Source organism: Galeopterus variegatus, unplaced genomic scaffold, assembly GCF_000696425.1.
Source record: "Galeopterus variegatus unplaced genomic scaffold, G_variegatus-3.0.2 Scaffold760, whole genome shotgun sequence".
In the NCBI taxonomy this organism is placed as follows: Eukaryota; Metazoa; Chordata; class Mammalia; order Dermoptera; family Cynocephalidae; genus Galeopterus; species Galeopterus variegatus.
In genome coordinates this window covers 142425-155745 of record NW_007726871.1, presented here as the reverse complement: position 1 = coordinate 155745, position 13321 = coordinate 142425, and the positions used below count along the sequence as shown (strand labels likewise).

At 38.7% G+C, this 13321-nt stretch overlaps 1 protein-coding gene across 1 annotated transcript in view; it reads left to right on the top strand.

The window, feature by feature from the left end:
- The window catches only part of LOC103590040 (arachidonate 12-lipoxygenase, 12S-type), a 46315-nt gene extending 42646 nt beyond the window's left edge, over window positions 1–3669 (top strand). The window contains exon 4 of the mRNA XM_008572155.1: window positions 3401–3669. Coding sequence (XP_008570377.1) covers window positions 3401–3461 — 61 coding nt within the window. The 3' untranslated portion in view covers window positions 3462–3669. The remainder of the gene's footprint in view (window positions 1–3400) is intronic.
- The last annotated feature ends 9652 nt before the right edge of the window (window positions 3670–13321 follow it).

Here is a 13321-nt window from a genome sequence, read left to right as displayed (position 1 = left end):
GGCTAATCTCCAAAAGACTGAGAGCGATAAATGCTGGTGAGGTTGTGGAGAAAAAGGAACTCTCATACATTGTTGGTGGGACTACAAAATGGTGCAGCCTCTATGGAAAATGGTATGGAGGTTCCTCAAACAATTACAGATAGATCGACCATATGACCCAGCTATCCCAGTGCTGGGAATATACCCAGAGGAATGGAAATCATCAAGTCAAAGGTATACCTGTTTTCCAATGGTCATCGCAGCACTCTTTACAATAGCCAAGAGTTGAAACCAACCCAAATGTCCATCATCAGATGAGTGGATACCAAAACTGTGGTATATCTACACAATGGAATACTACTCCGCTATACAAAACAATGAAATTCTGCCATTTGCAACAACACGGATGGACCTAGAGAGAATTATATTAAGTGAAATGAGTCAGACACAGAAAAAGAATTATCACATGCTCACTTATTTGTGGGAGCTAAAAATAAAGAAATACACACATAAACTGTGGGGGAGGGAAGAAGACACAACAATTACAATTTCTTGAAATTGATATGACAAGCAAACTGATAGGACATTGTTGGGAGGGAGGGGGGAGAAGGAGAAGGGAGGGAGGTTTTGGTAATGGGCCACAATAATCAACCACATTGTATATTGACAAAATAAAATAAAATTTTTTTAAAAAAGCAGAGTAAAGAGTCTCAATGATTCCAAGTTTTAAGAAATCTGAACCTAGTATAATATAGAAGCAAGAATTTTTAATAGATAATCAGTATTCAGGTGTTTGTGTGGCTTGCAGGGTTATAGCATTGCTTTTGTCCAGTATATTCTGAAGAAAGAGAAATCATAGAAGAGATTTTTCAGAAATGGACTAGATAAGAGACAATGATTTTTTAGAGTTTGATTTTTTAAAAATTTCAGTTGTTCAGTCAATAAACCCTGCCTGGCTGCAAGGATGAGAAATTCTCTAAAGCTAGTTTTAGAAACGGCAACTTTGAAGGTGACTCTCATGGAACCCAGCTTGTAAAAATAAAGCTTGACATCACAGACAAGAGAGCCATCAAAAAACCACTTACTCTCGATTTTCAAGTTGTCTTTTCACCAAAAATCTCCATTCTTCTTTCTGTATCCGTTTTTTTCTAGAAGGTTTTTTTCTCCCCCATCTTTGGCCTCAACAATGGAGATCACAGTTTCTGTATCTCTTATGTCAAGATAAGAAGAGAGAAATCTAATAGACTAAGCCTGGGTCAGGTATCCATTTCTGCTCCAGTCAGCTAGGATGAGAGAAAAGTTCTCTGGTACAGACATTACTATTCAAGGCCCACCTCTTCGTGGCACATCTGAAAAAGGGGAGATGGATGTTGGTTGAATGGCAATCACCCAAATGTATTTACTAAAACACCAGCTATGTAAAAAGTACTAAATCTGGAAATGAGAAAATAGTAACTGGTGTTTATTGACCATTAATCACATGTCAGATGCCATGATAAATGTATATAAATTTAGTCCTGTATTCCTATTGTGTAGGTACTGTTCTTATTTATAATTTACAAATGAGGAAATTGAGGCTTAGAGAGATCAAGAATGTGGGTCAAGATTATACAGCTAATATGAGGGTAATTCATGGAATCTTTTAATTCTCTTTTCTCACAGACTTTTTGAAGTACTATCATAGATGTTGGAGCCATGTTTAGAAACAAGGCATTCTGACTCCCCATCAAATCCAGACCCTATATTCTTAAATATATAACTGACTGCCATTATTCTGGCACACAAAGAAACTCTCTATGGAGATAACAGTGTAGCTGGAAAGATGGAGGAAATTCGATCTCTTGTAGCTTTTGAAAAATGGAGAGACGAGCAATCCTGACAGCTGAGTAGGACTGTGTGAGCTCACAGTTAACCTTTATACCACACATCTTGCCATCATCTGCTGGTTTCAAGGCTGAAGTGGTAGTCAGCCCCACAGGTCAGCCTCTGCGTTCATTGACATCCTCAGATCCCTACACAACCCCTTGGCCCCTGTCTTGGCCAGCAGCCTCCTGTGCTTCAGCCACATGGAACCTCATTGTATCTCTGTACCTTTGCCAGTGCTGTCTCTTCCTCTGTGGTGCCCTTCCTGACATCTTGTTCACCTGCCAAACATCTACTAATTGTCCACCTTCAGCTCAAGTATTGCTTCCTTGTTGAAATTTCTTTTATTCTCCATTCCTTTGCACTTCCTCATTCCTGCCATTCTGAGTTGGTCAGCCTCTTTTTCTGCTCCTATAATATCTGTACATATTTCTTACTTCACTCACTCACTCACTGTACATTGTTACATTTATGTCTTTACACATCTGTTGCATTCTCCTACACTGGAAGGTCCATCAGGTCAGATTCCTTATCTCTTGCAGCCCCAGAACTTAGCAAAGTGCCTGGCACACAGAAGGCCCCTTCTAAGTACTTATTGAATGGATAGGTAGATGGATGTAAGGAATGGAAGTATGTTTGAATGTGAGATAGCAATAACTGTGGTTTTTGTGGTATAGCAAAATTTATGTACATTTACTAGTACACAAAGTACTGTTACATGAATTTCCATTTCAGCTTCACAACAGTTCTGTGAGGCAGGCAATTTAGTCAAGGAAACCAAGCTTCAAGAGGGTAAGATCATTAAGTCAGTAAGTGGTAAAGCTGCTTTCTGAGTCCTGTCTTGCTTTTTCAGCAAGAGGGAGCTTCTAACATAGAAGTTTGGCTGGTTTAGAGGGAAGCTGCCAGGGTGAGCTATTATTCACCCTAAGCACACTTTCCAAAGTGGTAATATTTTCACCATCTTTTAAGATGTGATTATTTTTTCAGACGCTGAGAAAAGTATTTTAGAGGAAGTCATGTGAAAGCAAGATAGAGACTCCCATAGAGGAAATATTAAAATAGTAGAATTTATTTTTTTGTACCAAGCGCCCCTCAAACCAATGGGCAGGCCTCACTTTCTAGGCTGGCTCAGGTAGGAGGCTCAAAGTCTTACACCTGCCCTTGCTTGTGCTCCTTTGCAAGTGCTCTGCTGTAGCCCCAGTTGGTTGCATTTATAGGCTTAGCAACTTCTGTATTTTATTCTTCAAGCCACAGTTAAGATATCATTCTTAGCACAATGACGAGTATGCAGTGGGTTGTATTGTGTTTAACTGTATTAAAATCTATTTTTATAGTTACTTTTTATTTTTTGGCAGCTGGGCATTGCAGGAATTGAACCCTGGATGTTGGTGTTATCAGTATCATGCTCTAACCAACTGAGCCAACCAGCCAGTCCTGTAGTATCTTTTAATGTGTAAAGTTAATGCAGAATCCACCTTATTGTAAAAATCGAGAAAATCAACAATTAATTTTCTCTGTTTGTTCTTCTGTTTCTCTCTTTTTTTCCCTTTTTGCTCAGATGGCTTCCCTTCATGTCTCAGGGAATAATTCATTCAGAAATTGAACTTTATCTTCAATAATGAAATCGTCAGATGAGAGTACACGATGGTTCATTACATCTGGATGTCATGGAACATGATTCTCCAGTTGCCTCCAGAACATCCCCTTTGATAGTATACCTTTTGCATCAGATGTATAGTTATTCCACACAGTGAGAATAAAAACATACAAAAGATGTGTTTTAGCTATGTAATATGTCCTATTGTATTGTATTGTTAAAAATCATCCTAAAGATTTACTAGTGTTAAAGAGTTAAAGTCATACTTCTTTTTTTCCCCACTTATAATGTCATCAGACAGAGCTATTATTAACTGAACTTCACTTTTATTTTTGCAGAAATGCAAATAAATCATCAACCTAAAATACAAGAGGAAGCAAATGGTAAATGTTGTCACTTTTCGTCTTTTAATCACCTGAAATAATCTATTTCTGTTTCAAGATTACCTGTCTTGAACATTTTTTATAATACATTCTTATTGAATTTAAATTACTGATTGAAAAATACTGAAAATGAACATAGGAGTAAACATTAAATTATAGATCAATTTATAAAGAAACTATCATGAACAACTTTAGTCCCAAGTGCTTTTTCTCCTTGATGCTTCCCTTCAGTAATTTAAATATATGGGGGAAATAATCATCTTCCAAATGATTGATTTCTAGTAATTGTACTTTGACAAACTCATTTGCATATTGGTTTCTCAGTTTTTAAGTCTTTTTTGATTAGCTTTTTCTGTTAGATCCTTTTTAAATCAACCTGCTATTGTGTTATTAAATGCTTACATTTTAAAGTTGATCAGAATGAGATGGATAAATACAGATTATTAATATGCATACCAGGTTAATAAACCTCTGTCTTTTCAAAAATGTGTGTATTTTGGCAGTAATTTGAAACTATGCAAGGGTTAATGCTAACGTTCTTATATTCATAAGGTCCTATATTGATTAAGATGGCCATTGAAATGCAAACAGTTCATGTCTGCTCTAATAGCTTAGCATTTGTATTTATTTATATTAGAAATTTGATTTCAGCTTACATTTTACTTTATATTTTTTGTTATAAGGAAAAGTTTGTGCATGTGTCAGACTGTTTGTATGGGCATAATTTGACTAATGTTCCAGAATCTCTTAGTAATTTTAAGGGGCCTCAAAAGATCTGTGTCTTACAATAAGCCCTTAGGTAATAAGGCTTGAAATGCCATTCTAAGTAGAAAATGTATCCATTAATTCCAGAAATTGATGGGGCATATGTGAGTAATAAAGGCTAATAGTTTTAAACTGAAGATTATAATTAAGGCTGAAAATGTCAAAAGTCCTTTGTCAGTAATATAAGCCATGTAATCAATGTCAGTGGTATTGAACATAATGAAATATTGTATTATACACGAGAGGTGTTTACCTAGGAGTTTGTTAGACATACTTCATCAGTGTGATTTTGAGTAAAATAAACTATTATAAAATGTTTTCTTGTAATTAATTATTTCTGTTGTATTAGTTTACTTTCATGGCCTCATTAAAATGTCTTTTTTTTTTCCTTTTTGTCTTTTTTACTGACCGGCAACGGATCGCAACCCTCAGTGTCGCGCCTGTACTGGACTGGGACCGGCAACGGGATCGCAATCCTCGGTGTTGCTCCCACACCTCACTCAGCCAGTGAGCGGCTGGTCTGTATGTGGGATCCGAACCCTTGGCGGGAGCGCCGCCAGCTCCCAAGCGATGCACTGTAGCAGTGCGCCACTGGGCCGGCCCGTGAAAATGTCTTTTTTTATAGTACAAAAGTAGATTGGTCACAGACCTTAATTCATGAGACACTATCATTATTTGTCTGTGAATAGTCCTCTTTTATTTAATTTTTAAATTCTGAAGGATGTGATCTTCAATATTTCTCGGGATTTGATTCTGAAAGTTCATTAGTAGTCTTATAGTTATATGAATGAGCTAATTTATGGTATGGAAAGAGCCTCAAGAGGTTAAGTAGTCTAATCTGTGGAGGTAGTGTTTGTTACATTGTGGTTAACAGTGTCGAAAGCAAGCATGAGCAAGCATGAGTTTTAGATTTTGAGAGAATGTGAAGCACGTTTATGTAATTCATGGCTTTCTGTGTAGCTGCAGTGGGAAGAAAGACCAAAATACTCTTTCAGTACACAGGTGGAAAGGAAAAGAGAAGGAGTCAACTGAGTTATTTTTAATTTCATTTTGAAGCGATTAACACTAAATACAATTATGTATCATTACTAACCCCTAGCCATGTTTAATTAACTCCTACAATTCTAAGACATGTTCCCTAAGCCTTGATACTCTATAAGCCTAAATATTTATAATTCATATAGGTAAAATCATTCTTCATAGTAAAACTAGCTACATTACTGAGTTAGACTGAACTTGGTTGTGAGATAATATTTTTAATATACATCACTGGATTGAATTTCCTGTTATCAGTGCCTTTTGCATATCACTCTTATATCTAGCCACATGCTGAACTCTCTAATTCTAACAAATTTATATTAATTCTATAATAATAAATAAATTTCAATTTCAATTATAATAAAGTTTTTCAAGATGCTTTTTGAATGATCTGTGAAGGCAGCCATCTCATATGTGAATAATGACATCTTTTCTCTTCCTAATATGCTGTCTAGGTCCCTGGTACAATGTGGAATAGAAGCAGTAATGGTGACCTTAATAGTGAATGCATATATTATTTACTGTGTAGTCTAAGTGTTTTAGAGAAATCCATTTATTTAATCCTCGCAGTAATCCTGTGAGGTAATGGTATCATTATTCCACTTTACACTTGATGAACCCTGAGACACAGAGGTTTTTTTTTTTTAGCTTGCCTAAAGTAACCCAGGTGGCATACAGCAGATCTAGAATTTGAATGTAAATGGTTTGATTCCAGAGTCCGTGCTGTTCTTGCCTTAAAACAATGGCTTCTGACTGCCCTCAGTTATTAACAATGTGGGTGTGAGTATATATCTTTTATGTTTTGGATTGATTTTGTTGTGTTATTTTTCTAATTTCTTAGGCTAGATTTTTAGATCTTTAGCTTTCAACCTTGTTCCAGATCCAAGTGCAAGGATGTTTTTAATTATTATTTTCCATATTAATCTTTTTTTTTTTTTTAACCCAGATCCTTTGTGGAGACAGATGGGGTTTTTGCTTAGCTCCCTTTGCTGTCATTCATTTGGAGCCCAACCTTTCACTAAGGGAGTTGCGCCTTTCAGCTTACTTCAAAAGTCTCAGGTACAGCTCCCACCCCGCAAGGGCCATAGCCTCCCACTCTCCTGGCCTGGAGCCCAGGCATTTGTCACAAGCACACCCCACCTTCTTGTTTGCTGAATGCTCATCACTCAGTTTCTTCTAATGGTCACATATCATTATCATTATCATTATTATTGTCATTGAGGCATTTTTCTTATTTTCTTGGGAATGAAATATGAACTAAAATTCTTGGAAGTTTTTTTTGTTTGTAATTTATCTGGAATCTAGTCATATTATAGTGAGAGGGTTTTAAAAATACCAGGAATTTCTTTTTCTCTGCCTGACTCGTTTCACTTAATATTATTCTTTCAAGGTCCATCCATGTTGTTGCAAATGGCAGTATTTCATTCGTTTTTATAGCTGAGTAGTATTCCATTGTGTAGATATACCACATTTTCCGTATCCACTCATCCGATGATGGACATTTGGGCTGATTCCAGCTCTTGGCTATTGTGAAGAGTGCTGCAATGAACATTGGGAAACAAGTATACCTTCGACTTGATGATTTCCATTCCTTTGGATATATTCCCAGCAGTGAAATAGCTGGGTCATATGGTAGATCAATCTGCAACTGTTTGAGGAACCTCCAAACCATTTTCCATAGGGGTTGCACCATTATGCATTCCCACCAACAATGTAAGAGAGTTCCTTTTTCTCCGCAACCACACCAGCATTTATCTTTCAGCATCTTTTGGATTTTGGCCATCCTAACTGGGGTGAGATGGTATCTCAGTGTGGTTTTGATTTGCATTTCCCGGATGCTGAGTGATGTTGAGCATTTTTTCATATGACTGTTGGCCATTTGCATATCTTCTTTAGAGAAATGCCTACTTAGCTCTTTTGCCCATTTTTTAATTGGGTTGCTTGTTTTTTTCTTGTAAAGTTGTTTGAGTTCTTTATATATTCTGGATATTAGTCCTTTGTCAGACATGTATTTTGCAAATATTTTCTCCCACTCTGTTGGCTGTCTTTTAGCTCTCACACACACACACACACACACACACACACACACACTCTCACACACACAAAAAAACAAACAACAAAAAAAAACCCAAAAAAACCGGGGGGGGGGAGAGGAAGATATAACAACCACATTTTTTTTTGAAGTTCTTACAACAAGAAAATGGAGGGGACACACTTGGGTGGGAGGGGGGAGAAGGAGGAGGGAGGGAGGTTTCGGTGATGGGACACAATAATCAACTACATTGTATATTGACAAAATAAAAATTAAAAAAAAATAAAAAATAAAAATACCAGGAAACTGGCTCAGAAGTATAAGTATCTTGTCCTAAGTCAAGCAGTAAGTGAGAGAACTGATACTTGAATTCAGTTCTTAACCATTATATAAAACTGTTTCACTTTAAATGACTCATATTTATACATGCTCTCAACGATTTCTGACTCAAGGGACTTTAAAATTTTTGGAGCACTTACCCATTTATTTATAAGCAATGCCAACCCTTCATAGTATGATTATTAGCAATTCAGTGGATTATCTGTGGTAAAGATTATTAAAATATTTTCTCTCTCCTGTTGGCTCTGTTTTCCCATACATGCTGAACTGGGATACTCACTCACTACCCAAATAATGTCTGCTCAAGGAAAGAAAATTAAATTTAATCATTAGTCTCAGTTAAATATAATTAAGAACATAAAACATCTTATAACATCATCATGCATCCCGAATCAAATGTAGATGGCTTTGGGTTGCCCCTGCTCTGATCGCTAAAGGCATAGTTTTCTGTAGTGTCGTGGATGATGAAACGGTGACAGCCTGACCTCTTCTATTGGAGTCTTCTGCTGGTTGTGTCAGTCTCATTTCCTGCAGAGGAAGACATATTATGGGTACCTGGGAGCCTAGGTGGGCCTGAGGGGTCAGTGTCCCAGATAAGTGTCCAGAATGTGTGGAGTTGAGATGTCTGAGGAACCTGCTCTAAGATTGCCTCAGCAGTCCCAGCATGCAAATACGGAAACAAGGTTAGCAAATTCCAGTGGGGCTAAATGGGAAAAGTAGTCAATGAGTGAACAAGTTTGGAATCAAAAAGAGGAAGGTGAGCCCAGAGGAATCCTCAGCAAAGGCAGCTGTTTGCTGTGGCTGTTATAGGTGTCGGGAGAAATCACCCTCTGAGACTGATACGGAAAAGGAAAAAAAAAAACTTTATTGCTGGCTGCCGGGACCTCACCAGCCAATTCAGAGTGTGGCTGTGAGCCGTTTCTACTTTCAGTTTTTAAAGCTGCAAGCGCAGCAACTCGGTCACCTGATCACTGTGCTGGGAGTTATTAGCCAATGCAAGCAAGCCAACAGTAGATAAGCTAATTTTGCAGTTAGCATGGCTCCTCCCAGCCCCTCCCACATTTTCCTGCCCGGGTTTTTCCCACCTGAGTTTATACAAAATGGAGGGGTTATCTTAAATGGCATCAGTCCTGCTTTCAGAAAAAGGACATTACTTCATGGCTTACTGTTTGGTGTCTAGATCCTTTGGCCTGAGCATGCCAGCAGAGGGGAGTGAGTGACCACGAGGACAATGCAGTGCTCACCATGCTCTGGCTTGGCTTTAGCTTCCTTTACTGCCAATATTGACTGCTAGTATTTGGGTATTCATTTACGCTGCATTGGTTCTAGAACATTGGTTCACACCTATCCCTGTCTGAGACAGAATACACATAATTCAGCATAGCAATGGACTGGAAAAGATTTGACACTGAGACAGTAACATCATGCTGTTAGCATCTTCAGAATATCTAACAGCCTTGCAGAAACATTGCCACAAAAAGCCTGCTCCTCAGCCAATTTGCATTTGTAGGAAATTCACAGATATCATTGTATGGTTCGGGATGAAATCAAATTATTCAATCAGGGTGGGTCTTACTTTATCTGAGGCTAGATTTCCAACTTTCAGACTATTGACATTTTAGGTGAATAATTCTTTGTTGTGGGAGACTGTCATAAACATCATAAACATGACAGGATGTTTAGCAGCATTCCTGACTTCTATCTAGTGATGCCAATAACACCCCAAACCCCCAAATCGTGACCACAAAAAAGTGTCTCCAGACATCACCAAATGTTCCCAAGGGGTAAACTCACCCCCAGTTAAGATCCACTGATCTGGAGAATAGTGGTTCTGTTGAAAAGGAGGCTGAGGAGTGTTGGATGGGCAAGTCTGGGAAGGTAGATGTGGTAGACTATGCTAAGAAATGTCTGTAACAGCAACAGCATTTCCTGTCCCATATGCTCTTCCAGATCCTTGCCAATCTCCCATCTAAAGGTAGAAGTAACCTGGATAGACCTCTGACACTTCCTCGACTAATAGCATAGAACAGAAATGATGCTAGGTGACATTTTTGCTGTACACTATTAGGTCATAAAAGATGATAATACTTCTGCCTGGCTTGATGTCCAGGGATGTTGGTCCTTTGAAGACAGCTGCTATACTGTGAAGAAGCCTAGACCACATGGAGAGGTCTACATGAGGAGGTATGAAGACCATTGCCTGAGCCGTGGCTGAGCTTGCAGCCAGCAGCCAGCAGCCAGCACCAACTTGCCAGTCATGTGAGGTAGCCATCTGGGAAGCAGATCCTCCTGTCCACAGTTGATCCACTCCAGCTGACACTGTGTGGAGCACAGATGGTCTTTCCCTGCCAACCATGGCCCAAATTGCAGATTCATTGGCAAAAGAAATTATTGTCATTGTTTTAAGCCATTAAATTTAGGATAGTTTGTTATGCAGCAATAGATAACCATAACAGTAGAACTAGCAGTGGGTAGTTCATGTAGATCTGCATACATAAGTCAAGACTTGGATTCTAAATATGTTGAGGATCATGAGTTGCTGTCCTAATGACCAGCACCCACTAATGTGATTCTCAAGTTAGGTTTGAACCTAGTAGATTGTTTAGGAGGCTGGGGCAAAAACTACTTTAGAATTCTTAGCAAATATTCAAAGAAAGGCAAGGCAAGGTTTCCATGTAAGCCAAGGTAAGGTGAGTGATCAAAGAGCAAAGGGGCACATGAGAGGTCTGGCAGCAAGTGTCAAGGATAGACTTGAAGGGAATTTGGGATAAGGATAGGGTGGAAATGCTGTGGCTGAGAAGCTGGAATCCAGGATGAGGATGGTTACTGGAAACCTGGGGCAACCAGCAGGAATTTAATATTTATTTTCCTTTTTGTCTTTCTTCATGTCCGGCAACGGATTGCAAACGTCAGTGTTGCGCCCCGTACCGGACCAGGACCAGCAACGGGATCGCAACCCTCGGCGCTGCGCCCACACCTCGCTCAGCCAGTGAGCGGGAACCGGTCTGTATGTGGGATCCGAACCCTCGGCGGGAGCGCCACTGCGCTCCCAAGTGGCGCACTGTAGCAGTGCGCCACCGGGCCAGCCCAGGAATTTAATATTTAACTATAATGCTATCCTCTGCCAAGGATCAAGATTTGAAGTGGAGTTGAATACTAACAGAGAGGCAGGGATACGTGGAAAACTGCACTGAAGTGTAAACGTCCTACCTTAATAGTGATAGACAACAAGCTCCAGCATGTGGGGAGGCTACTGAGTGTCCTGGTTAACAGTGCGGATTCTGAATTTTGACTGCACCACTTACTTGCTGCATGGCTTGGGAAAATCACTCTATTTCGCTGTGCCTCATTTTCTTTCCTTTACAATGAGGCAATAATAGAAACTATCTTTTAGGGTTTTTGTGAGGATTAAATAACGTAATATCCATAAAGCACCTTGAACACAGCCTGGTACGTCCTTTGTGCCTGATAAATGTAGGTTTCTAAACTATATCTTTCTCTTGGGATAGAATGTATCTCGATCTTGAGCTCCGGCTGCTGTCCTGTGTACAACGTTTGGGCTGGAGCAGGCATGCGCCCCACTCCATCAGCTGCCTCTACTGCTCTTCTAAGTCTTCTCTATTCAGCCCTGCAAACTGGGCTGTCCTTTACCACGTCACACAATAAGAAATAATACATAGAATCACAGGAATGACAAGAGACTCACCCCAAACCAGCATTAAGGTAAAATAAGTAGTAGATTAATTTCTGATAATGTTTTACAGTTGTTTTCTGAACTTAAAATGGAGAAAACTGAACATTGTTTGAAATCATTTTATTTGAGGAAGCATAAACTATTTCTAATTTTTTGTCAAATTTATCCCAACTCCTGTAGTAGTCAGCACACAATTTCTCTATTGCTTTATATTTATAATAGGATTAACGATATTTGTCTCTTGAAAGAATAAAAATATTTATAAAGTACTTAAAAAAAATTTTTTTTTAATCTCATGATCCTCTTATGATGTTGTATTTTGAAGGACTTGTGAGTTTATATACAGAGAATTATTTGTAGATAAAATTATCAAAAATGATAATAAAGTAATAATCTGCCTTGTTTATAGCATCTTCGATGAATCTCATTGAAATAGATTTGCATGTCCTTCAAAACATGGGTAACACAAGGTCAATATTGTTTCCATTATCTTTGTGCTAATAAGACCGATAATGAGACAAATAACAATGTCCTTGTCCTTTGTAAGAAAAATGACACTAATGATACACATCATCAGAAGGACTTGCTTTTTGTGAATAGAGATATAGTTTTATATTGTGCTGAAATAGTCTTAATAATACCTTCAATATCTTTCCTTACACAATCAGCCTTTGCTTTTCAAAATACTTCTTAATGCATCCCAAACATTTCATAAATCATTCACTCATTCAATTTTGAAAAGCTACTATGTGCCAAGCATTGTACTAGGCACTGGGGATACAAGACCAAAACTTGCCCTTCAAGGGGCTTATAATCTGGGCAGGTTAGAAAGGGGGTGGGGAGGGTCCTGATTTATTAAAGGCACTTACTTGCATGTCTACAGATTGAAGCGTGCAAGGGTCCAATAGAGGCATGAAAGACAGAATGGTTCATTCTAGTTGCAGAGAAGGACATTTGGAAATGCTTCTTTTTTTATTGCAACATAATTTATTATTCATATTTGTGGGTACAGAGTTGACTATCAATACTTGTGTACAATATGTGATGATCAAATCAGGGTAATTCTCATATTCATCATTATAAAACGTAATTATTCTTTGTATCCATTAACCCTCTAACCCCCTTTCCCTTTCCCACCTCCAGTAACCACAGTTCTGCTCTCTCCTTCTGAAAGTCATTGTGATTTTTCTTTTCTTGCTTTCTTTCTTCTCGGCCACTAAAAAGAATAAAATACTGCCAGTAACATGGATGAGCTTAGAGAAAATTATGTTAGGTGAAATAAGACAGGCATGAAAATAGAAACACTGCATGTCCTCACTCATAAGAGGAGATGCTTTTTAGAGCAGGTGATCTTTGAGCCAAGCCTGGAGACATAGGAATTACCAGGTGGAGGGAAGAGAAAAGAGAGGTGAAAGAGAGGACATTCTGGCTGAGGGATTTCAGGCAAAGTCCTGGAGGTAGAAAGAACCCTTCAGCATTTGGGCAGGATGGCTCAAAGGGAGGCCACTGTGTGAGAGGGAGGCTGTGGAGGGGCCAGAGGCTGCTTTGTAGGGGGCGTTGTGGGCATCAGTATTGCAAGAAGAGCTTGATTAAATATGTGACAGGCACGCCAATCTGTGAGTAATGTGAAA